The sequence below is a fragment of the Numenius arquata genome, chromosome Z (assembly GCF_964106895.1).
Source record: "Numenius arquata chromosome Z, bNumArq3.hap1.1, whole genome shotgun sequence".
Lineage (NCBI taxonomy): Eukaryota > Metazoa > Chordata > Aves > Charadriiformes > Scolopacidae > Numenius > Numenius arquata.
The window spans coordinates 77,812,686-77,838,287 of record NC_133616.1 but is presented as its reverse complement, the minus strand read 5'-3'; the positions used below and the strand labels follow the sequence as shown (position 1 = coordinate 77,838,287).

Sequence of the window (25,602 nt, the reverse complement as noted above, 5' to 3'; positions counted from 1 at the left end):
AATATCAAAATTTTGGTAACATTACATTTGAGTAATAATAACTACTTTGATTAGTTGTAAACATAAACTAAATAGTCGTTATGTGGTTTCCTGGACTTCACTCCCAGTGATGATGAAAGTTGCATTCAGTTGCTTATCTTTGGAAAACACTTTGTTGCTATCTCAAAACACCATAAAAGCCCCTACCATTGATTTGAGCTTGGAAAACACAAAATCAGATCTAATTTCCTAAGACCCATTGCTGTTGCCACTAATAGCACTGTTTGTAGTAGCTATGTCCCCAGCACCCCCTAGCTTGTCCCGTAAGCACTGCAGAGTCCAGACATCCTCGCAGCCTGCATTTGACATCGGTATTATCTTTGGTGGCCTTCTAATGGCTTTAAGACTCTTTTCTGCCCATTTTCAGTCAGATATGTCACTGTTGCTGGGCTCAGGTAGATGGGTATGTCTGGACTGTGCATCAAGTGCCACAGCCCATTCACATAGCAGGTAGGTGTGCTCTGGAGTGAGCTCTTCAGCGATTGAGAGCATCTGGGGTCTGTTACGTGTCTCCAGGGAACCCCCAGTGCTGTCCCAAGCCAAGCTGGGGCTCCTGCAGGCGAGCAGTGTGTCCAATGAGCACGGGACAGCTGGCCCTGGTGGCATCACTGAGGGCTGTCTTACAAGACAGAGTACATGCCACCGCTGAAGCATTGTTCTGTGGCAAAATTAAGCAGAATCAGGACTTACTATTAATCATAGATTTATTTTTTTTTTCCTGAATTTGGCATTATCTGCAATATTTTAGCTTATAGGCACCTGTTAAGGATGAAAGTGTGACCATTACATTAAACCTGCACAAAGAAACCCTTTAAATGGAACTGCCAACACATATTGAATATCATTATCAAAATATGTTATCCTAATTTATATACAAAAACATAACATCCTTTCAGGCACATAAGTTTTCTTCTGTAGTTCTTTCAAACTCCCTTCCATACAATTTTCCCTACTGCTGGCATATCTTTGTTTCCCCTTTCCATTTCTTTTCCAAAACATTTCTATCAAATTAAACATAGTCACATTGATCCTGCAGCATTAATCTCAGTAAATACATTCCTGGCTTCAAAAGGAGCAGGGTCAGGCCCTGCTTTTTCGTAGCCTGTCATTCTGTGCCCTGACACTGCACGTTACCGTGTATGGCCAGCACTTCTCATACCTGCGTAGCCCCACAGGCTGGTGGAATAAAAGAGGTGCAAGCTTGCAAAATTCTAGATTTGGGAGATCTACGTGAATACTCAGTGCATATCTTATTGTTAAAATTTTAATCAGATCTAAAGAAGCCTCATCAGCTTGCATTCTGTAGGGAAGGCTTATATCCCTTTGGTTACATACCTGAGCAAAGTTACCTACATGTGGATTGGTAAGATGAGGTGATAACCATACATAGGTTCTGCAGCTGAACCATTAGAAAACAGTTAGATTAGAAAACAATCTTACATGCTAAATACTCAAAAATTATAAGTATCCCTTTGTTGTTTTTTTTTAAATATGCATAGAGCTTTTTGCTTGTTCATTTGTTTTCTTTCTTTTGCTTATAAATCCTTGTAGGATTTTTATCATATCTAGAGTATTAATGTGGAAAGAAAGACTATTTCCAAGCACTGACTTTTTCCTCCCACTTATGTTTCTAATGCACTAGATATCAATGTGTAATGTAACTGCTGTTTATATCTGTCCTTATGCAACAGCATTATTGATAATGTCAGAACTTGTCCAGCTCTGGGAGTAATTTTGTTTTAAGTGGTGCAGGATAGTTTTTCCACACTGGGTTTTTAGATAGATTTCTCTCTTTAATATAAAAATAAATAGATCATGATTCTGTGAAGGGGTCTTTCAGGCAAGATTAAAGCACAGCTTTTTGAAAACAGAAGTGATGAAATCTTAAGAGCAGCAGAAATAGGGAGTAATGGATGTCTCATACTGTAAGAACCCTGGCAAATATTCTGGCCTTGTGGAAATTTGGATTCACTCGTGAATTTCACAGTGAAACCAGTATTTTACCTGCTGCATACACCCATGAAGAGGAGTATTCATACCCAGATTTTATCTCCATGTCTAAGTCTTGTACGGGCAAGAACAGGGTTTAGGGCAAGGAAGAAGCTCTATGAATCACAAGTAAAGCATGTGGCCTGACATGTGCATTAAAAAAACAACAACAACCCTGGATATTTGCATGTATGGGATGCATTATTTTCTTAATTGCCTGAGCATGAGGAAGAGTTGCAGTTGTACTCTGTGCTCCCCCCTTCCAGTGTCAAGTGAGTTTGGTGTATGTAAAAAATGTGGCCATAGCCTTGGGTCAAGTCTTTGACACACCATACGCTGCTCGGTGAAGTAAACGTGCCTCCGCTTGACTCGGAGGCACCTCAGATTGACAGTCCCCAGATCAGAGAGTCACCCACCAGCCTGTGGCTGAGGCCACGTTTGCCATTTTTGATTTGGAAGCTTTCTGGTTGCAGAGTCCAGACCACCAATGGGGTCACGTATTCAACTTTCAGACTTACCAGCCAGGTCCCCTTTTGACTTCGCAAAATATCATATTAAATAAGTCCCCATGTCCAGCTTTTGCTTTCCCTTGCAATGGGAAAACGCAGTGAGAAATACGTAAGCTAATTATTTATTTTAAATAATTCAAATTAGGAAGAATTTAATAGAATCTTGCTTCTTGAACTGGCTAAAAATCATTTGAATTTTCCCCTGTTCTGTGGCTAGCAAATGAAATATACTGCATGTAAAGATGATTTGGAATTAGATGAGTAATTTAATGAGGGACCAGCTGTTACAATATTCAGTGTTGAACATTTTACTATTTTTTTTTTACCAGTCAAAATGAAGTTTCAGCTGATACATGTTACAGCAATTTCTATTTCTCAGATCAGTTAATTATTTTTAAGTGTTATCTCCTATTCCTAGTTAGCTCTTATTCTTTGTTCTTGTTGTGTTTTATAAATAAGGACTGGATTCTTCAAGATTTGACCCTACACATTTGCATTTGGAGAATGTAAACTAGAGCTTAACAATGTAAAAAAAAAGATCAGTTCAGGTAAATTTAGTTTTTTGTTAATTGACTGTAAGTGATGATATAATCATGTCTCCTGCCCCAAATACGCTTGGGTTTGGTTAGGCCCTAAGGATGAGAATCCTGACAAAGCACATCGTTCAAATAAAAAACAAAAAACTCAGCAGTGACAGCTCATTTCTCTTTGAACTGATCACACTAAGGATCTAATTCAGGATTTAATGATACGAAACAACTATAAAAATTCAGTACACTCAGAGATAAATGAGTTAGATTTAAATTTTAGTGCGTGCAGTTTCCTCTACTTCCCAGACGTTACTGGCTCAGTCCTATAAGCTGCTGCTCATGCCAGTTGTCCAGCTTAAACTTTGATGAAACCACTCACATAAGGTCTTTTTTGGTAGGATTTCACCCTGATCTGGATGAAATATATAATCTGAGATGTGTCATTATTTGGCAGATGTATAAACTGAGTAAATAGAGCAAAATACAGAGGCTCTGTTGAAATTACCAAAATGATGATTCAACCTGAAAAACAAGAAAAAAAGTCCTTATCTAAAATACTGCATTGAGTGCGTGCATGCAAATTGTCTGCCAGTGCCATTATCTTGAAAACAAATTACAGTAACAAATTTAGAGAAAATAAACGGATCATATACTCAGCACACTAGAACTCTGATCCTGCAAACACATTTATATTTGTTTGAAATAAAACCTGCACATACTTAAACAGACTTAAGAATACACGTAGTATCCTTCAGGAAAGTGGGACTGCTAATGTTCTAAAACCATGCTTGAGCGTGGACAGTCCAGAAGCTCAAATTTTGTCTGCCCTTAACAGGCATCATTTTAAAGATTTTACCAATTCAGGAGCATGTTTATGTATCAATAGTACTGATACGCAGAACTGATATGGCTTTCTTCTGTTTCTTATTTTATTAGAGCATTGTTCACTACTACATGAACTATATTTGTGAACTTGTCCTTCCATCTTGTTTTCAATTCTGCAGCCATTGTTTCCCTCAACATAGCTAACAGCTTTGCAATTTTAGTCCAAACTTCTGTTTGGTCACTATTCTTCATTTAAACTTAAAATGTTTAAGAAAGCCTCTCATGTAATGGGAAAACTTGCCATAAAAATGTGTAAAGGTTTTTCTTGGGTACCTGTTTTCACATTTAATAAACATGCAATTTTCAATTATAATTTGAAATGGTCACTTTCTAGCCACTATTTAATTTCAATGTGCAAAAGAAATTGAGAAAACAAATTACCCTTTTATTTAATTATTTGAATTCAGCATCATAAATATTTGCTGAAATACATGGTTTTGGAGAAATCGGATCAAAACGAGATTTACTACCTAGTTGCTCTGAATAATACACCTGGACTTTATGTTCAAAGCTCCTTCCACACCCCTAAAAGTGGATTGCCTAACACTTGATATATATGACTTTGTAAGAGCCTAATTCACAAATAGTTGTTTCATTTGTCTATTCCGTGTTTTCAGTGTATCTCATGGGTGATTCAGGGGTGCCCCTTAGTTGTGCAGGCTTCTGTGGTTGTATCTCTCAGAAGAGTAACCGAGTGGTCAAGCAGGCTTGTTCACAGGGTCTGGTAATTAAGGACTGGATAATTATCTACCAGGTGCGCGCAGCCGTGCGCTCAGAAACAAGGTGTTCGTACGCTACCTCGCTGTTCTCTTGAGAACTTTTACAATTCTTGGTGCAGTTACATCTGGGGCTCCCTTAAGATCTTACGATGCCGAGACAAGAAGTTTAATTTAGCCAAGAGAAAATTCTGGCAGTTTAGCACCAGTTTTCATAGAGAATCAGCACAAAACATGGGGATTTTGAAAGGTGATGCATTTTCTCTGTACCCTGGGTGTACTAGGTGTACCATACAATTCATAAGTTTGGTCTGTTATGGAGATATATACAATTCCTCAGATTAGTGGGGAATTACAACAATAACCATGACCAAACCTATGTTTGTTCCTATAGAGTAAAATCATCACTAATCACTTTTGATATGAAGATTTATTGCCATGGAACAACTGCTCCTATCCTTGAGGAGCCAAATTATCAACTGGATGAACTGGATATTTGTAGTCTTTATTTCTGTTGTTTAATCTTCATGTTTTCTTCTCTCTCATTTGGATTTTCCCATTAAATGTACCATGCCAGATCTTTGCACAAAAATAACGAACAATTTGCCCAATAAACATCCAGAAAGTTGTTCACATCTGTAACTAGAGCCCTACTTACAGGGAGTTTATTTCATTAGAGACATTGAGCATAACAACAAATAAGGAGTGGCAGTGCAGTACTCTGAGAGCCGTTACTGTTCAGGATTAGGAAAGTTAGCATCACACAGGCTCATGCATTAGATGAGAAGATTTCTAGCAGTGACATAAAATGGCTTGAAACAAAAGCTGATATTTGACATGCAGATTGGAGGAATGTAAAATCCAAATAGAGCATGTTTAATTGAAGTAGAAATTTACTACAGCTGTAATTTGCCAGGAGAGTTTGAAAAGTGTGTTACTGATACCAAGCTTGTTGGCAGCCCAAGTGGTAGCTAGGACACAGTAGCTGCTCCCTTTTCTAATGCAGAGACGCGTCCTGCAGAGTCTGTGGCCCCCAGCAGAAAGGTTGTGTTTCCCAACCGTGGGCCAGGGACTGCCATATCCACGGGCCTCACCTTTTGTTACCGATGAGCAAAGTGCAGGTGCCCTTCCAGCACGTGTCAAAGTCCTTCTCCAAGGGGAGCACAGAGCGTGTCCAGCAGTTTAGTGGGAAAGAAGAAAAGCAGTGTTTGCTAAATTGTCGTCTGTAGACATGACGTTCAAAAGCAGGTATAAGCCGTTCCCCAGACTATTTTCATTTTTCTGATTAACTCCTAGTTTTGATTTGATCTACATTTACATTAATGGTTAAGGAAGAGAATTCAGGTTCCTAAACTAGGGCCAAAATACAGTCACGGATGAGTGGCACAAGTAAAGTGGAAGCTGGAGCTTTCTGTTAGATGAGAATCAAGTACTACCTTTTTTTTTTTTAGGACAAAAAGGATCCATACAATAAACTTTTTTAGCCTTGTAGTGGCTATTTGAGAAGTGTGAATCAAAATGCTTAGATGCCAATTTTGAGGGCCTTTTTTTGTGGCAAGTATCCCCTTGCAAAAAAAAAATGTTGCAGTGCATCTATTTTGTGCATGTTTGCCTAAAACCACAAAAATAAATCAATTGTTTTACGGATTGCTGTACATGCATCTGGCAAACACTTGTTTCTGGTGGGGAGAGGAGGAAGATTTGATAGCTGGTGGGTTAGCATATTTATGTGAATTACTTAAAGCATTGGTAAACTATTGTCAACTGTGTTCACATTGCACAAGATACTCTGTGTAGTCTACTGCTGGCATTATAACCTCGGTGATCCATGCATATTCTGTAAATTCCTGTAGGTTTTGTGACAAGAAACCTTGTCACCATTGCTTACTACTGTAAATTATTGTTTTGAAGCAAGAGGTGGCTTTTGATTGTACAGCCATGTGTATTATATACTACAACAGTACTTGTTCTGTCATCAAAACTTGCTGTTCACATATAGTTAAAGCTTTGTTAAGCACGCTTAGTGGTTTCAGAATGTATTTCAAACAGCAGATATATAAGCCATTTACAGGAATATTAAATCAAATGTAACGTAAGATAATTCAACCTAGTTCATACTGTTTCTGAGAGCTTGGGGTTGGATTTGAGCAGACAACAGGCAGCTGCAGGTCAGCCCATTCCGTGACTTGGTGCCCGGTTATGCCGTGTGTGCTTCCCAGCTGCCCACCCGCCTGAGAAGTCAGACCCTGCGCAGGAGACAGGAGGGAAAGTCTAAGTCTCTCCTCTTGGGAAGGTCTCCTCTTTTGCTGTCCCCCTGCCAAGGCACCTACGGGACCTCAGCAGACTGTCACAGAGATCCGCCAGCCTACAGGCTTCCCTGTTATGAGTGAGCAAAGACATACTGGCTTCTCCTCTGGTGTCTCTTTTTTTTTTTTCCCAAAAAACTTCTGCTTTGGTGCCAGGACAGAAACCTGTCTCTAAGGGTATGCAGAGGGTAAGGAAGCACTGCCTCCATGTTTTGTCCTCACCCCCAGCTACCGCAGGCTTTACGTGAGGCAGTGCTTTAAGGAGAGTTTAATGATTTGTCTGTTATCAAGATAGAAAAATAATCTGAATTCTTGAACTCTGGATTCTTTTTTATTAGTATTTTATGATATACAACAAAGACCTGAAAATGTATATGTATTCTTTGCTGGTTTCTGACGTAAGAAATTCAAATCCTGTCTAGACTGAAAGACAATGATGGGAAAAGTGAAAAAGCTGCTAAAGTTGAAGGGGATTCTTACTTGTATTATTTTAAATTCTGTGTTTTATTTGTTTTTATTGCTAGTTAAATGACGAGGTTAACCTTTTGAATAAAGGCAGTCTTTCTTAATGACTTTGCACCTTCACCCTTTCATGTAAGACTTTGAGTACTTGCAATAAATGTTACACTTTCAAGCCAATCTGTAGATAAATTCCCTATATTTCTAAAGTGAAAAAATGTTTCTACAGCCCGTTACAGAGAAAAACAGGGCACTCCCAATCCCGTAATCCCAAGTATTTGCAGGCCACATTTAAACAACTAGGCAGGTGTATTTTAAATGAAGAATTACTTTCAACATCATAAATGAAACTATTGTTCAAACTCCAGTCTCTGGAAGTAAAGAAAACCTCAGTAGTTTTCCAAACCAGCAAGATATAAAATTTGTCAATGTAAATACTAATGTAGAAAATACATGCAAGACTTGATACTGCTTCTGACCTTAAGCGTTAATATTGATAATATTGGGGATCTTACATATTTCACGTATTTCAGAACAGTTGTATTTCTCCTCAGCATGTGCTTCATCTTCATTATCAACATCTACCACAGAGAGCCAATCCATGCCATACTGAAAGAGGTTGAAAGCATGGCGATACAAAATTCCCACAGCATCATAAGCGCGCGGACTGGTGTGCATGTTGTGTTAGGACGAGAAATCACTGCGAACTTCCCCAGACTTTGTGCGCAACTTGTTAAAGCTGCCACTGGGCTGGTTTCAGAGGGGCAGCAGTCTGTGGTGATGAGCACGCTTGCCTGACTGATCCCTTTCCAAAGGGTTTAGGGTCTTGCTTTAGGGGATGTCACTATCCCAGCTGCAGCCCTTGGAAGGAGCTGTACCACTGACATATCTTTATTTGAAGCCCTTAGACTGTGTCAGACCTCCTCCTGAAGGCTCCCCTTCTTTCACAATCCTTTCTGAAATATACAGCTGGTTTCCACAGCTGTCAAAAGTGCTGAGAGGTTCAAGTGGTGCTGCTTCTATTGTACCAAAATACAACCCTGGGTGCGTTTATACACTGAGGGAGCATCCCTCAGAGAGTGCCCCTGACAGCCAGTGCTGCACAGCTCCGGGAATCCTGTGTCCGGAGAAGCCACCTTGTCCAAGGACCAAACAAGGGGATAAAATCAAGCCTCACTGTTTTATCTTTTAAAAGTTCCTTGCAAGACTGGGGAGCTGCAAAGAGATGGATCGTGTGGGTCATGAACCACAAAGCATACCTGGGTCGGCGCCTCGGACAAGGCTATTTACAGACCCTGTTTTGTAATGGCAGTTCTGTACCACTGCATCAGACTTGTTTCTGCTCCACACTGGGCCCTGATTCATCCTAACCTCATGTTAGCTGCCTAAAAATACCAGCCTAGGTCTCTTCTGCAAGTCAGAGGAGGGACACAAGAGGAGGTGTCCCTGGAAGATTGTATTATGACATCAATTGCCCTCTCCATGGATGAATCCTGCATGCTTGTAAGGGCCTACACTTAGGTGGAATGAATCCAAGGGTTTATATTTAGTTTCACATCCCTGTACACAAAAGTGTGTTTATTTGAGCTCAGCACAGCCAAGAATAATGCAGCTCCTAAGAACCTGCATCTGTGTGGCTTCCAGATGAGTTTCTGAATCCTTCAATCTCAAACATGAGATTTCTGCCCCAGTTTGCTATTTTCTCCGTCTTTAATTCCTCCTTTATAAGCAGATGTAACCTGAATGCACTTGTTTGAACAATTCTAGGTTTTCACCTGCCTAGAAATCCTCACCTTTATTTGTTGAGGGCTCTCTCACTCTTTGCCTGCACAGATTCATTCATTGAAAGCAAGACATGAAGAAACCATTGCATAGATGAATCAACACCAGCAACAGCATATGCTGCTTTTAATATCAGCTGTGAGGCTGTAACTAAGATATTAATGTTCATACTTTCTGGGGATAGCTAAAGATTCCTTTCCTTAGAGCTTTTAAGAATAAATCTAGGAGCTCCTAATTTAGGATTGTGAGAATGTAGGTAGTAATGGCAGTTTATGAGGTGGGGTTTTTGTAAACTTTGGGTAAATGTTTATGTTTTCACATGGTAGTTTGGAGATGAGGAAAGTACCCAGTTTCAGACAGACCTGATCTTTGCAGACAGTGTTACTGTGGATTAGCAAAGCCCATGTATAGCAGGTTCCACCTCAGGCTTGCACCATACAGCTACCTTATTGTAGTTCAACTTGGTATCTTTCTTCATGAACTGCCAGTACAAAATCACAACAGCAGTTGTCTTGTTGCGAGCTGAGGAACAGCTGAAGTTTAAAAATGCGAATGTTGTACCTTGCACCTTTTCACCTTCATGAAGCGTCCACATTCTCACAGCTGGGCCTGAGACAGTAGCTGCCTCCAAAGTTGCCAACTTCATCATACAAAAGTGGGTGTAATTTTTTTGTGAGTTCAATAGGAGCGGTATTGATGCACTTGCTTTATTTTTCGAGTTGTGAGTCATTCAGTGTTGAAAATGATATGCATCTTGTGTAGCTATGAATAGAAAAATTGAGAATTGTTTTTTATGATATGCTAGTACAATCCCTGCTCTGCTGTTCAATATTTTGAGTGCCGAATTTAACCAAAATGTTATCTTCACAAAGTATCTTAGCCTCATCTCTGCATGAAAATGGGGATGAATTTCTAGTTGGTGTTCCTGGGTTCTCAGTGAATTCTGGGCCAAAGGGAAAACAGTTGCAGTGGGAAAAATTGCTGTGGCAGCCACTTACCGACAACTTTTCAGATGCGTAAATCCATTGTCTGTCGTCTGACACTCTCGGTGGATCACCATGTTCTTGAATATCTCGATGGGCTTTGTCAGCCAACGGAGGAAAGGTGGACAAGCTCACCACCCAGGAAAGGTAGAAATGTAGCAAGTGAAGAGCTATCTTCTCCAGCAATCATTTATTTTTAGTGCTTGTCTTTCCATTAACATTTGTATTTTCAGTTATTATTTTACCATTCAGTATCTTGAGGTGGTTTGAGCAAAAATATATGAATAGATATAATTTACGAGAAATATAGGCTTGTATTGTGCCTTTGTAATTCTCTTCAGCTTCAGTATCTATAAGCTACAAGCAGACATTCTTCCCTCTTGTGGGGTGTTCTTTACTACATAGTAGCTGATGGCTTCATTAATACTGGCTATTTGAGTCTTCTGGGGCTAATGTTTATGTTTTCCCGGGTGAAAATGCCATAGTATTCTCATCAGACATAAGCACAATGACATATCACTGTAGTGCATGCTGTCTCTTAGCTTCTCTCCACACGCGCTTGCATGTTGGAAATTTAGAAATGATGCTGTATAAACTGCTACATTGTTGACCCAATACAGCTGGTTTTCTGCATCACTTTTTTGCTCGAAACTCCCATTAACTTTGGAAGTTCGCGATGGCGTGAAAGGGGGTTTTGGAAGCACAAAGAATGCAGGGAGCAACTCTCCAGTAGTTTACAGGCTGCTGTAAATTCATGTCTTCTCAGCAAGGAAATGTAGCATTTTAGCAGTAACTTCTAGTGAAAACACTGAGCGTGCTTATCACTTAACATTTTAAGGAAAAAAGTGTCAGACTGTGTAATTGTATCTATCTCATCTACTTTTGACACGTAACCAGTAATCTTCAGTGAGGTAAGAACCTCGGTTTTATCTACGTGTTCATGATGTAACCAACCAACGCAGAACTGAAAGGTGAACAGCCATGTTTTAGTATCGCAGCTACACAAGAAATCACAGTTTTTCAAGGGTTTTGATTTTGTTTCTTTAGCTCTAACGCATTTTCACCGCCAAGTATTTTTCTGTATAGTTACCTGAGGCTTCCTTTCACCAACCAAAACAGCCTGTAGCCTTCTGCACTGTGAAAGGCAAGTCCTGTGGAGGAACACGGGCTTTGCGCTTGCCCAGCAAATTAGCAGAAATTTCATCCAAGCCATAAAAGCCTCTTATGTTATTCTGTGTTTATGTAATTAAAGCAATTAGGGATAGGAGCTTCAGGAATAACGAGGTCTCCCTATCCTCCGTTTTACTCTCTGTACTTCATAGGGAAATAAGAGTCCTTTTTTTTTCTTTTTTTTTTTTTCCGAGGCTCAGCTGTGTCTCTTTAAACCAGCACAGTCTAAGCATCGTGTGAGGTTCAGTTTATGGAGATAGCATTGGAGCGTGAAAGATTTACTTTTGGTAGCAAGGAGAAACACGTGTCCCTGCGGACACGGACACTTGCAAACAGGTCTGATACCGAGGATAAAAAAAAATAAAAAATCAAGACGGTACCAGTACATCAGACTCTGTACTACAGTGGGTTTTTTAGCTTTCGTCATTTGTATTTTTATTTTGCAGGAGAGGAGTTGGGGGATCTCAAACACATGGGGAATTTTAGAAGTATATCACTCAACAATCATTTTATAAAGTCTAACTTCAAAATGCACTATGATTTATTACAAAAATATATTTTCTTCTGTTTGCCGACATGGTTGTTCCATTTTGTGATAAGTTGAACTCAGCAGTTAATTTGTTGCACTGCCTAGCTGCATGAATTCATCCAGTGTACGTACGTACCTGTGCAGCATTACTTTGGGTTTTGTATTTGAATTTGCAGTATTGATTATTATTTTTGTATTTTACTTTGCCTCTGTTATTGGAATTGTAGTAAACATAATTTATACATATGATTTTACAACTGTTTTGCAACTGAAAAGTCTTCTTTAAATTGTAAAGTTTTATTGATGGATACTCATTAAAATGGTATAAGAATTATATTAACAATTGTTTTGTGTTTTGATGCTCTCTGTACATAAATATATGTCTATTTATCTGTTTAATGGTGCTTGTGTCTTGCAATTTTGGATACATTTTAGAATAAAGTTTCATTTTACAAGAAGTAATTGTATTTTCAAAAGCTGTGTCAAAAAAACCCCCCTTTTTTCCACCAAATAACTAGGATTATGAAAGAAACAGGAATCTCTAAAACATTTAAATAACTTCAGGCAGTAATACATTTGTTTCCAGAATACAGAAATATACAGCCTACAAAGATTCACAGCTATATATTGTAGTTCATTTACCGCAGTAACTGACATCTGTATCTAAAACATGACCAAAAAGATCCATTTTGGAGGCATGTCCTACAGCTGCTGACTCCATTGGTAAGGAAAGATTAGTGAAGCTGTTAACGATGTCACGATTATCACACTAGTCTGTTATTTTCCAAGGAACCATGTAGCTCTCCAGTCACGCATACATCTGTTTAAATATAGAAGGAATTTTGGTAGGAACCCAAGAACCAATTCTAGATTACAGGCTTCTGTGGAATTTCAGTTCTTCATGGGGCCTCCTTTGCCTCCACCTTGTTCTATCCCATTTCTCAGAGTAAATTCTAACTTGGATGAAACGCGGGTCTGGAGCAGTTAGGTTAGTGGAGTGGGCAGTGAGCTGTCTGTGTGCTGTATGATTGAGCAGTACTTCTTGCTCACTCTAATGGCTTTGCTTTACAGAAGATTTATTCACATCTAATACTGGGCTCATCTTTTATTAATATAATGCCTTACCTCTTCTGGCACAATTCCTCTACAGGCATTGCACTTTCTTGTTCTTCACAGCGCTCAAGAGATACAATATTGTGCTGCACAAAGCTTTTTAAGTTACATTTCTTCAATTACAAATGCATGTTACTGGGAGATGATAACCTAGTATCCATTGTTTTTTCTTTGTAAATTTATTTAAAACCATATTGCATGTTGTTGTTTGTTGTTGTTTTTACTATTTCAGTTCAGCAGGAGAAGCCTAAGCCATTAAGTGCAAATCATTTATTGACAAGAACTTTTAAAAATGGCGTTAGCAAGCAACAGGTCTGAAGGGAAGTAAATTTCTTAGTCGGTTAACCAAACTTTTAAAGTTGAGCTGACCAAAGTCACTGACTGAGTGATGTGTTTGGATGTAAGGCATACTCATCTGCCTTTGACCGCTCGTTCCTCTCGCCACAGTGGGCATCAATAAAGAGAAATCTGATGGTTCATAAAGATGATTCTCAGACACTGCCTTAGCCGTCCAGTGTTGGTCCAGATACCTTAATCTGGTGGTACAGGCTACTGTGCCACAAAAGGTACTTTTCAGCTGGGAAACCATTGGAAAGCATAGATCTCCTCTCTGAACTTGGGCCAGTAACTTAATAGCTCTAATTTTTCAGCTGTGAAAGAAGAACAATACTGACTTTGCAGGTATTTTCTGAGGAAAAATACACTGAAGGCTGTTAAATACTCAAGTTACTCCAATGGAGACTGTGTAAGAAGCTAAAGGAGTATAAGGGGCTGCAGAGAAAGGAGTCACTGAAGCCAGCTGGAAGACAGGATTAGAGTCTGTTACAGCAGAAGGCAGGGCCCAAGAAGAGGAGCTGGGGGGCAGGAGAAATGCAGCTTACAAAAGCAGAGGCTCGTTTGGGAAAAGGGCATTTTAGACTGCAAGTTCCCTCACCTCACTCTCCAGGTGTGTCTGCCAAGTGTTCACAGCAGAGGAAGCCACATGAATTGCTTGTGTGTATCCTGCGTTGCCATTCCTGTTCTGGAAGGTCAGCTCCTACTTCTGACGGACATATTTTGAATTACATCCTTTCCTTAGAAATCAAGAGGTATGTACAGCTCTGAGGTGTGTTTTTCAAATACCAGCCTGCCCTTACCCTAACAGAAACATGGGAAGTTACATTTTCTGTTTCTCTGAAACTCCCCACGCAGTCTAAGACAGGTCCGCTGACCACTCTCCCCAAGCATGCTCTTCTCCACACACCTCAGAAAGTTTTAGATGTGAGCAGATTTAGATTTTACTTTTAGTTCTCTGTGATACTAACAGCTTTGTAGCTCCTAATCTCACAGTAGAAAACAGATAATATTATGGGCCAAACACCCAATCACTGAGACTATGTTAAATGGAGGCGAAAGCTACCCGTGAAAGAACAAGTAAGCATTATCTTACAGAAAGCCTGGTCAATGAGCATGACAAGGTAAACCTGAAAACAAATTTACTAATTACTGGCCTAGGCAGGCAAAATACAAGTTAATTTTTTTATATAGAAAAAAAATGTTTAGTTCTCTTTAAAGACTCTTCCTACTAAGATCCAGCATCCATGGTGTGAGAAGCTGATATCTGAGTTTTTGTCATCTGGATTCAGCAGATGAGAAAGGAGAAAATACCAGCTGTGTATTACAAACCCTGCTCAGGTAGCAAGAGTGAGCTACGCCACCACCACTTCCAAGAGTCTCTTTCCTTTACAGAAGCCGGTGAAAGAAAGAGAGAGAAATCAGTAAAAACTTTTTGTCTGAAGCAACAGAATAGAAATAAATGCAGGGAATAGCACAGCATGCTGATTTTCGGAGCCAGTATGCTCTGGAATGTAAGTAGCATGATGGTACAGCCATCCTGTTGCTTGCTGAAAGAATATGTGACAAAGAAACAGAGATCTCGCTATAGTGCAATGATAGTAACAGATCACGTGGGAAGAAAATCCCTACTGCACTGAGAAACTATTTTGGTGAGGCAGGTTGGTTAAAATTCAAATTTTCCCTGCTGTTATAGGTTTAAGCTGGATCTTTAACAATGTTTAAATGAACAAGCATTCATGGTATAAATTCACTTCTGCATGTTTTTAATAAACATGGGAAGGCTGTCAATGGAATAGTGGGTAATGTTGTAGCTAGATGATAAAGAGGAAAGGCTGTGAGGAAAGGCTGAAGAAAACAGTCAGTCTTCCTGCTCTGTTGAAAACCACGATATTTACATTACAAAACAGCACAAAAATGAGCTTTGCAGTCTTTCCTTAAAGACCATTTAGAGGTCACACACTCTGCCATGTTGAAGGAACATGGCTGCTCCACCAACCAGCCCTGCCTTACCAGAGGACAAGCCCAGGCTGCCAAGCACCTCCAAACTACTCTCTCCACATTGGGTCTTCACGCTGAGGTTGGCTGGGCCTTCAACAGTCACAAGGCTGTATCTATAGCAGTAGTCAAACCTTGGCCTTCCTGACCGATTCAAAAGCGATTGCTCAGCAGTGCTAATAGATTTTCATAGTTTGCAAGAGCAGCAATATCCTGCAGTACCTTACCAGCCATGTAAGGAGGAGGTAAGAGGAGGAGACCTCATAGATAGGTCACCAGTTATTAACTCCATGAATACCTGATGGAGGCCGTGGTCACCAAGGTGGGTGTCAAAATGCCCGTACCGGCTGCGACAGCAGTTCATGGCTCCTTCTGACGGGGCTTTGGGGATGGGAATGTCTCTTCCCCGGGCCTATCCTCCGGGCTGACAAGGCGGTGACAACACCAGGCTTCAAAACAAAGAAGGGGCTGCGTTGGCTCTGCGGTGCCCCCGTACGTGCCCTGTCACCCCATTCCCCTGAGCCGGGCACCCCCTTCCCCTCAGCCCGGCGGCTCCTTCCCGCCTCCCCGGCCCTGCCCCCGCCGGAGCTGATTCCACCTCAGCCCTGGGCGTTGGGGCGGGCCGGTCCCGCCCCAGCCCCGGTAGGCAGCGGGGAGGCCGGGCTGGCCGAGCGCTGCCTCACCGTGCCTGGGGAAGCCGCGGCGGCCGCTGAGTCCCCTCACCCGCGGCGCCATGGAGCGGCGTGGGGCGGCGGCGGGCGGCGACGTCTGTATGTGCCAGACCGTCTTCCCGGCCCACGCCAACCACCGCGGGGAGCTGAGCGCCGGGCAGCTCCTCAAGTGGATGGACGCCACCGCCTGCCTCGCAGGTAGAGGGGCGGCAGCGGGCAGGGGGCGGCGGCGGGCGGGGGAGCCTCGCCTCAGGGCGGTGGGGGTGCGTCTCCCCGCCGCCATTTGCCCCAGGGGTCGCCCTGTGTGTCTCCCTTCGCCTTCTCTCAGAAATGCGCCTTAAACTCGTCGGCTGTGTGGGGGCAGCCTCTCTTTTCCCGAAAGCCGGTGGCCCTGTCTCGGTATCTGCCTGTGACAGGCGAGGAGAAGGGAAAATTTTGCCCCTGGGGGGCTGGAATGGGGCTTGAGGGAAGGTTTCGGCCGGTGGGGGAGTGTGTGAGATTTGGGGGTTCAGGTTAGGAACAGGCGTCAAGGGTGTGGGAAAGCTTGTGGGGCTGGAGCCTGCTCAAATCCTGTCAAATCTCAGGGGAAGGTGGAGAAGGGGGTGACAGGGGCGGTGAGCATGAGGAGAAGTAAAGAGGAGAGCAGCGGAGGAGAAAAAGAGATGGAAAAAAAAATAAATACTAGAAGGAAGAAAAGTACTAATTTAAGAATATTGGTGCATGGGTGGGAAAAAAAAAAAAACAACACAAACCCAGCCACAGATCGAACCAGCGTGCAGAGCACTCTGTGTCTGCTGTAACTCAGCTTCGAAAACTTCTAAAATCTCCTCCACTAACTTGGGGAAGCAAAAGCCGCATCTAAAGCGCTAAGAAAACCCAAGGCGCTGCCATCTCTGCTGTCAGTGAACTCGGTTTCCAAGTACGGCTGCATACATTAGCAGTCCATAATGAGCCTTGTGGAGAATAGCGGGTGTATTTGGGGAACTGGTGTCTGGGTGGTGTCTCCATGCGACGCAGTGACCGCCATGCACTCGCTGCGTAGGTGTGTGCAGCTTTACGTAAGCCCCTCTGCCTATATAGAGCTGGGGGTCCTGGAGAAATTGTCCCACACAATAACCCAGAAACTACCTAGCATGTAGCAACTACCCAGTATGATCACACTTTTTTTTTTTTTTTTTGAGATTTATTCTAGCCGAAAGGAGTCATTTGATTTCAGCCCTTCAGTGATTTACCCCTTAACTGTGCTCTTTGTGGAGAGACTCTCAACTGATCTCACCAGCCCCTGAACCTGAGTCCCTGCTCTGAAGTAGCAGAGCCCCAGCTGCTACAAGAGTTGGTCCTTGCTCCCTGGACTTCGGTTAAGCTGTGATGATCTTCACCAGCTGCAAATCTGTCACTGGAGCTCACTTTCATAATTGTTTTTACTTGGTTAGGCTTAGGGCAGCAGTAGTCATTCATCCCGCAAGGTTAATCCCATTACACACAAAGGATTTGTAACACCTTTTCCTTGCTTTGCTTTTTGTCTTACAGCAAGCTCAACATGCCAGTCAGGGATTTGTTTGGCTTTACCATCTTTCACCCGCATTAGTGCCAGCTGCTGCAGTTGCAAGTGCCTGGGCTTTACACCTTCCTCATTTCATATCCTGCTGCTTTAGATGTGATCCACTTGGCTGGCTGCTTCCTCGCTTTTGAGGCTCTTTATGACTATCACCTGCTTGTATTCCTTGTCACAGTGGCAACTCCAGTCTCTTAGTCGTTAGTGACCTCTTCCCTTCCATTGCAGTTTGCTGACTTTCTGGTAAGTGCTTTCCTGTGTTTTACCTTCATATTTTCAAAGGGAACTCCTCAGATACTGATACAGCTTGTGCTCCATCCTCTCTCGAATTCCTTCAAGCTTTTTTTTGCAACACTTACTAAGTATATTGGACTGCTTGGAAGTGAGAACTCTCGCCTGTTGTGCAGTGCTATTTTCTAGGTTTCCTGCTAGTCCTGTCTTTTGTCTCTGTCACTCAGGAAACTTTTTGGAGCAGGGGTTTCCTGTGTTTATATAGCTCCTCGTGGAGTGGAGATTTAGCTTTTGACTTGGAACGCCAGGTGCTACAGTCAAATAAGAAGTAATAAATCACAATAACTGGCTGTAAAAAGATAACGATTGGGCTATTAAACATTAACAGTAAAGAAGATGTTTACCTTTTCCAGATTAACTTGCATAATTAATAAAAATAGGGTACATTATTTGTCATAACCAAATGTATCCTAGGGAGATGAAGAGCACAGTTAAAATTTTGGTAGAAATATTTTACGATAAGTATGTACTTGTTTTTTATTTTTTTTAAATTTTGTTTGTATTTATTTTCATTTAATTCCTGCAGTTTTAGTACAGCACTGAGGACCTGTCCTTACCTGCTTTCCACTCTGTGACCACACACAGCCAGTAGATCTTTCTCCGGTGTCTGAGGATCCTCAACTGACATAAAGCTTCCACACTGGTTTAACATAGCCGAAATTCATGACATCCTGTTTCAAAGGAGATCACTGAGATTTCTTTAGGCTTGTTAATGCTTTGTGACTTTTTTTTTTTTCTATCCTGCCACACGATCACTAGCGCTCTCTTACCAGAATGTTCATTTTTAGAGAAAGACCTGAAACAGAGCTTTTCAAACTAAGTAGGGTAATTATCATTATCTAGTCTCATCTCCTGATGTTACCCCTATTTCATGGTGTATATTAACTTTAATTTTATTTAGCTTCTTTTTTTCTAAGGGGTCCACTGCAGACTTGCATTAGAGTGATCAAAAGAACTGGGGTCTACTGTGTTTCATCTCTGTCTGTCATGCACAAGTGTGTAGGTGAATAGCTTGCTGCAAGTGCAATGTGGTAACTCTGTGTCCATGTGTCTCTTTTGAAGCCGAAAAACATGCTGGTGTGTCTTGTGTGACAGCGTCTATGGATGACATACAGTTTGAAGAGGCTGCCAGGTACAAAATCAGCTAATAATAGTCAAATGTTTTCATTCTAGATACTCTTATTTGGCAGAGATAAACTGTGGCATTATAAAATCTGAGATAGGCCAGTGAACTCCCCAGAGTCAGGGGGTTAAGTCTCAAACTTGCTCTTTTCTATCTGTGATAGCTTGACCTACCTAGAAAAAAGATCAATATCACAGGTCAAAAATAAACCATAGCTACTTTGAGTTGGCAGCCTAGATGCCAGGTGAGAAACTGAAGGCCCAGTGATCTTTGGCTCTGGTTAAAGTGGAAGCTGCAAGCCATTATTTATCTCTGTTAAATAAGGAATACATACCTCTAACAATTGCTGTATGAATTTTTTTGTTGTTTGCAAGTGTTCTTTCAGTTTATTTCTTACCATGTATTTCTTTCAGCTCTTTTAAAAAAATGTATTCTTGCAACAAAACAGAAGTGTTTTGCATTTGTGATCACCGAATACTGAGTGAATCTACAAGATAATACAGAACTTAATTTTTGTTTTAACTATTTTTCATAATTTCCCAAGGGATAAAAGAGACTGTAAGAGGAAATAGCACATTTATGCCTAAACCGTATCTTTACAGAAACTTACAGCCATTACTTTGTAGTTTTTGTGTGGTTTTGCATCTTGCAATCTGGAAATTAATAAGTGCTTAGATGAGCTGGACCTGGTTACATAGACCAATGCACATGCAGTCGTCCTGGCTGTGAACCAAGCAACATTGGCTGTCAAAGGTAAAGCTGATGTAAATTTAAAACTGTCTGCAGTACAGGAGTGTAAAATAAGCATCCACTCACACTTCTGAACAGCAGATTTTTAAAGCAGTGGCCATTAGGATGAGAACTAGAACCAGTAACAAAAAAGTGAACATGGTCATGCTGAATCTAGAACTCAAGCTAATTACATGGTCTGTTTTACAAAATTAGTTCTAAAGTGTTTGTCCTGTCTGTAATTGTTCTGTGTTTTTAACTTTGTCCTTAAGAAAAAATCCTCTCTGTGAAGAACGTAATCAAAGAGTCCTACAAATAAAGCCAGGGTAATATTTTTTCTTTAAGGCATAATACTTTAGACTTCAGTAGCTTCAGACAAATTTTTTCTCTTGTTTCTGAGAGCAGAACCATGCTTCTAAAATATACTGAAAATACTTTTCCTTCCAAATTTTTTTCTAAATATGTCTGTAGTTCTCCTTCCACTTGTGATGCCAATGTTTTGTTTTTAACAGGAATTTAGGGTACAAGCATCGCAACTGTGAAGTGGTTTCAGTAATTACTTTTCAACGTCAGGTCATCCCTAACATCCTCTTTGCAGCTTACTGTGTAATTTCCTAAATTTTGACAGATCCCGTTGATTATACAAACATTTTGCATAAATAAGAGAGCTCTTATATCTCACTCTAGTAAATTAAAAAGATGTTTTGTAAGTTACCTGCTGTAAGGTTTCATTTATCTAACTCAGGTTCTGAAATGTTTTGTAGGGATTAACTCTTTTGTGGGTATTTCTTTTCAGCTGATAGGGAAACAGAGATTTCCACAAATCTGTATATTGCAAAACTCATTTTTATGCCATGATGACAAATAAATCCCTCTTTCTTGTGTCTTTATATACAGCAGTTCAGCGGTAGTAAGAACATCTGATTTTAAATTACATTAATTTAAATTTTGTTGAGGCTCCATATGTGAATCACATTCAGTTCAATCTGATACGTTTCAAAAGCTTTCTGCCAGTTATAAGTGAAAGTGTGGTGTTCTGTGACTTCTGCCCCTATGAATCTATTTAAATGCCCAAGCTGATCAGCTCTTTTAGCTTAAATAAATCAGTTTGTCCGAGGCCAGAATACATTATACAGTGGAAAACATTTCATTTTGAAACAGCTCATGAAAGTATATGAAAAGACATTTCCCTATCGTACTGTCTGGCCGTCTCAGTTCTGACATCTTTATTTTCTGATACGGCTATGGACCCCGGAGGACTACACTTTTCTATGATGAAATGTGAGTCCAGCTGCACAGACTGCTTGGAGCACCAGGGGAGGTGTCAGTCAGACAGGGAATCTAATATCTGTGAAGTCCAAACCCGCTGTACTGCGGGACTGGTGCCTCGGGCTGAGTGCGATCATGTCCAGCTTTGTTCTGTTGTTCCCATCCTGAGGTTTCCTCAAAGGCGGACAGACCCAGACTTACCTCTCTCAACCTCTCTTATGCAATGTTCTTGCAAAGAGGAAGAGAGGTCACCAGGGAGGTGTCGCTGACAAAGGTGAAATAAACAATCTTTGTACAGAAGACTAGTGTAAGAAGAATACAGTAAGCCTGAGGTAAAGACCTCTGCAGTCCCCACTGGGACCTTGCGGATGATCCGGCAGCATGATGTTCTTGACAGGGACCGTGATGTCCTCTGCAAGCATCTGCAGAGACTCTCAACTCTCCCTCTTCTAAGGAAAGCCTCACACTCGCTATCAGCATGTGTCGTGTTCAGTCATAGGTTTTATCTAATGATTATATTCTGTCTTTCTCACTTTGTACTTGTCATTACCTCTACTGTTGTGTTACTGTAATTGTCTTGGGAGTTTTGTGACAGTCTTCAGAGGTGTTTCAGGGTACTGGACTGAGTTCTGTCTCTAAGCTTTCTAAAGCCTTGTTACAAGATTGTAACGTTTTTTCCACACTTGAATGTAAGTATTGTGTTACTGTTCTGAACACACTCTCCCTCTCTCCTCTTTGTAAACGTGCTGGTGGTTCCCTTAGCTGTGCAGTTTAGAACTATTATGTTAGTGATTGTGCTTTTTCTTTGCAATGAATGATGGAAAAACTCCTTCTGAATATGGTCTTCAAAAGGTAATGAGGGCTGTGTATCTGCAGATGGTCTTCATTCTTTCTTTTAACCATTTTTCCCCCGTCTACTCAAAAGCTTCCACTTGTGTTCTTGAATGTGAACAAGAAACAGAAATTTTCTGTGCAGTTGGTTGTTCCTGCCCAATACTGTAAAGGCACAGGTTTCCTAGTCCCCATTCTAGTGTTTGGTAACAATTTGTTTGAAGTTCTGGCATTGAGAGAAGCAATTTAGGAAAAGCCTTACCTTTAAGCATCGAAACTCTGTTTATTAAATTAGGAAGAAATTATAAAGAATTTTTTTTAGTAAACTGGGGTCATAACTGTGCCAAATCCTTAGCTGTAAATGTCTATTTCATAGATACTCAAGTGGGCTGAGTTATATTTTGCAGTCCTGGATGTAACTAGCAGCACTTTTCCTCCTCTGGGACTTACCTTTAGCAGTTGTAAGTCAGTCTAAATTCCCTGAAGGCAGTGGCCTGATGCCCAGTTGTTTTGGCTGTGGTTCTGACTTACCATGCACATCATGTCCTTTTGCCGCTCTGCTCAATAAGACAATTTTAGGGGAAACTGACTTCTGTCCACCTTTTCAGCATTGCCTTGTGCTAGGATATTAGGGGTTTGAAAACAAGGGCTACTCTTGTTATCGACACATAACAGGTACTTTAGAAATTCCAGAGGGAAAAAAATTACTTTATCATTTAAATTTAATTCTATAAAGATATAATTTTGTTTAGGTATTCTGTGTAGGCAAATGGGAAAGAGTAGTTGGTTGTTCAGAGGTATGCTGTCAGGACAGAAGGGACATGTTACAGCCGTGCTCTTGGCCAAAACTTAGAAAGTGAACTCTTTCCCCATCCTTCAAAGATGTCAAAGAGCCCTTTTTGTCCAGGGATTATTTCCTCATGTGCATGTATCTATATGCTAGAGAATGCACATGGAGTGTATCTTGTGTGCCTTTGCAGCTAGATACACTCAGTGATACGGTGTAACTCACAGCAAGATGTGCTTTTGAACAAAGGCAGAATCTAGGCCAAAATTTCTTGAGGGACCTGGGGCCTGGAGCTCCCCTGACATCATACAGACATCAGCAAGGAGAAGGAATGCTAATATTAAGCTTATGCAGTTTTCTGAGTGACTGAAATCATTGCTGAGCATGAATGAAGTTTGACTGATGAGTAACAGGGCTAAACCTTTTTCAGTGCATTTTCAGTACAGTATGGACGACACAAACTGATTAATGAGATTTTCTTCACTATTTTTAGGAATACCTAGAGATGCAGGTTCAAACCCATATTAAGGTGCATGGTTACATACTGTAAGATGTTATTCTTCTTAACAGGATCGGACAAATTATTACCATCAAAGCAAAGGTGAACAGAGCATTCAAAACCAGCATGGAGGTAAGAGATCATCGCTGTTGTTCCTAGCGATGTTTGAAGAGTAGAGGAGAGAGGTAGAAGGAGTAGAGGAATGCAGCATGAGTCCATTTGTTTAAGAAGGAACTTTGTGCAGATATCTTACCTAATTAAACTCTGGTTTCATAATGACTATTATAATTGTATGTTTCCTGTAAAATAGTCTGTGTCAAAATAGGCACTGGACCCTGAAGACTTAAAATCTGTGGCAGGTATGATGGACAGGATGAAATAGGTGGTGTTGGTCCAGTTCAAAACTATTGACCTCTAAGCAGTCTTTGGATCAGAGCTAGGATCCACTGAATAGGTAGAGTTCTAAGTATTTTTGGAACTTCTGATACAAAAATATTTATTTCAGGCATTCTTACTCTTCATATTGTAACAAGTATGCAAAGCATTGCCCAATCACTTGCTTGAAATCAGAATTAAACTTTAAGGGTACTTTTCTCTGCATTGTGCCCAAGTCCAATTTTCATTTATATTAATGGAAGTGATTCATCTCACAAAGAAAGTATTCCAAAAGGTTCTAAAAATTAGAAAAAAACCAGAAGCTTTGATGCATGTCAGGACTGTCTCACAGGATCAAATAGAGTGTTTTACCTTCAAGTGTTTCATTGTGTTTTATATGCTTATATAGACTATTTTGCTCATACAGATCTTAGAAAGATTCAGATGGGGACTCCAAATGGCACACAAGTAAATGGAAAGAGATGTCCATAAAATTAAATGCCTTTTCTATTTTTTTTTTTTTTTACCCTACAAGTGATACTAAACATACATACAGAGTTGTACTTAAGAACTTTTCAGAGCTCAGCAAATATTGTGATGTTCTTATGTGTTCAGAGATGTATCAGTGATAAAGCATTTTTTTAACTCTTTTCTTTTTGGTTTAAGAAACTGAATGTGATTAGTTTGATAGACACTGCACCATTTTGTCTCAACTAAACTGACAATGATGTAAATGCCTTTTTTTGTCTCCTTCCTCCTCAACTTCCTCCCTTGTAGGTTGGCATCAAGGTTACAGTACAGGACGTTCTGACTAATGTTGAAAAAATCGTGAGTGTGGCATATGCAACATATGTAGCCAAACCAGTTGGTGCTGGAAAGGTATTATTCCTGTTTTCTTCTATGCTTGAAGTTTCTGGAACTGAGTTTCTGTGAAATAACCCAACTTTTATGGTTGTGAACACAGGAAAATGTTCATATCTGTTTATTCTGATCAGTAAAAAGAAAACAGCGTGAAGTCGGGACTATATTGAGATATTTTTTTTTCCACATCTCTGCTCTGAAGTTGTTAGGCTTTTTTTATTGTTTCCCCTTTCTCTTGCACATTTGCTAGTAATAGAACTGGTGTCTTTGTAAGGGCTGCAGTCAATATTGACAGAGGGAGAAGTGAGATCCCTGTGAGTCTGCACAGTCTCTCCTTTTCAGAAACTGATCTATATACATCTTGAAACCTGCAAGGGTGTTGGAGGTGGGGTTTCTTTATCCTTCACTCCCCCTTTTGATGAGGTCGTTCAGTATTCTATCACTGTTCAGATAGAAGACATTATTTTTAAGCTAGCTTCCAATCTAAATTAATTCTTTGCCATTTATGTTAATTAGTTTTCATGCCAATGTTGTTTCTTCTCCCCAGTGTTTGGCTCCCTGGAGGTATTTAGAAATCAGTCACGGTACTGTTTGGCCTTCACACTGTTGAGCCAAACAGGCACAGTTCTTTAAAAGTTTTCATATGGGAAAGGCCAAATATCCCTCAGATCGTCTTAATAAACTCCCTTTGTATATAGTATTCTACTTTCTTGAACATGAGTGACTAGAATCATATATCTGACTTTCCCATCTCTTTGAATGTGTTATGACAGTGAACCTGCTTTCTAACCTCCATTGCAGGTTGGCAGAGAGTAGTCATCCCATGAGCAATTAATAGATCCAATCACTTCTGCTTTCTCTTCTGCAATGATATATTACAATTTGCAGAAGAAACAGATCGGAACAGTTTTACCAGAACTAAAGCCCAGCTTGTTAATGAAAGGTTAATGGCTAAATTGGTTAAGCTGAAAGCACTAAAATAGTTTAAAGTAAGGATTGTTTATTATTGGTTTGATATCATATACATGCCATCAACCCATTTACCTTTTCCCCAGATTTCCAGGGAGGTTAATTCAGGATTAAATTGGTGATGATTAACTAAGATTAGTCTTAAGACAGGAGTGCCCCAGAGGGAGTTTGAGACTTGGGTTCAAATTCCATCACAAATTAAAGTCTTGAAGAAATTAAAGAACATTTTTCCAAATCCAGTTTTCTGAGCAACTGTTGCTAAAGTTGTCCAGAGAACAACAGTATGCACTCATCATCTTAA

At 40.5% G+C, this 25,602-nt stretch overlaps 1 protein-coding gene across 1 annotated transcript in view; it reads left to right on the top strand.

The window, feature by feature from the left end:
• Positions 1–16,074: 16,074 nt before the first annotated feature.
• Positions 16,075–25,602, top strand: part of ACOT12 (acyl-CoA thioesterase 12) — a 31,722-nt gene continuing 22,194 nt past the window's right edge. The window contains exons 1-4 of the mRNA XM_074166276.1: positions 16,075–16,210; positions 18,921–18,990; positions 23,168–23,228; positions 24,249–24,350. Of these exons, the coding sequence (XP_074022377.1) occupies positions 16,075–16,210; positions 18,921–18,990; positions 23,168–23,228; positions 24,249–24,350 (369 nt within the window). The remainder of the gene's footprint in view (positions 16,211–18,920; positions 18,991–23,167; positions 23,229–24,248; positions 24,351–25,602) is intronic.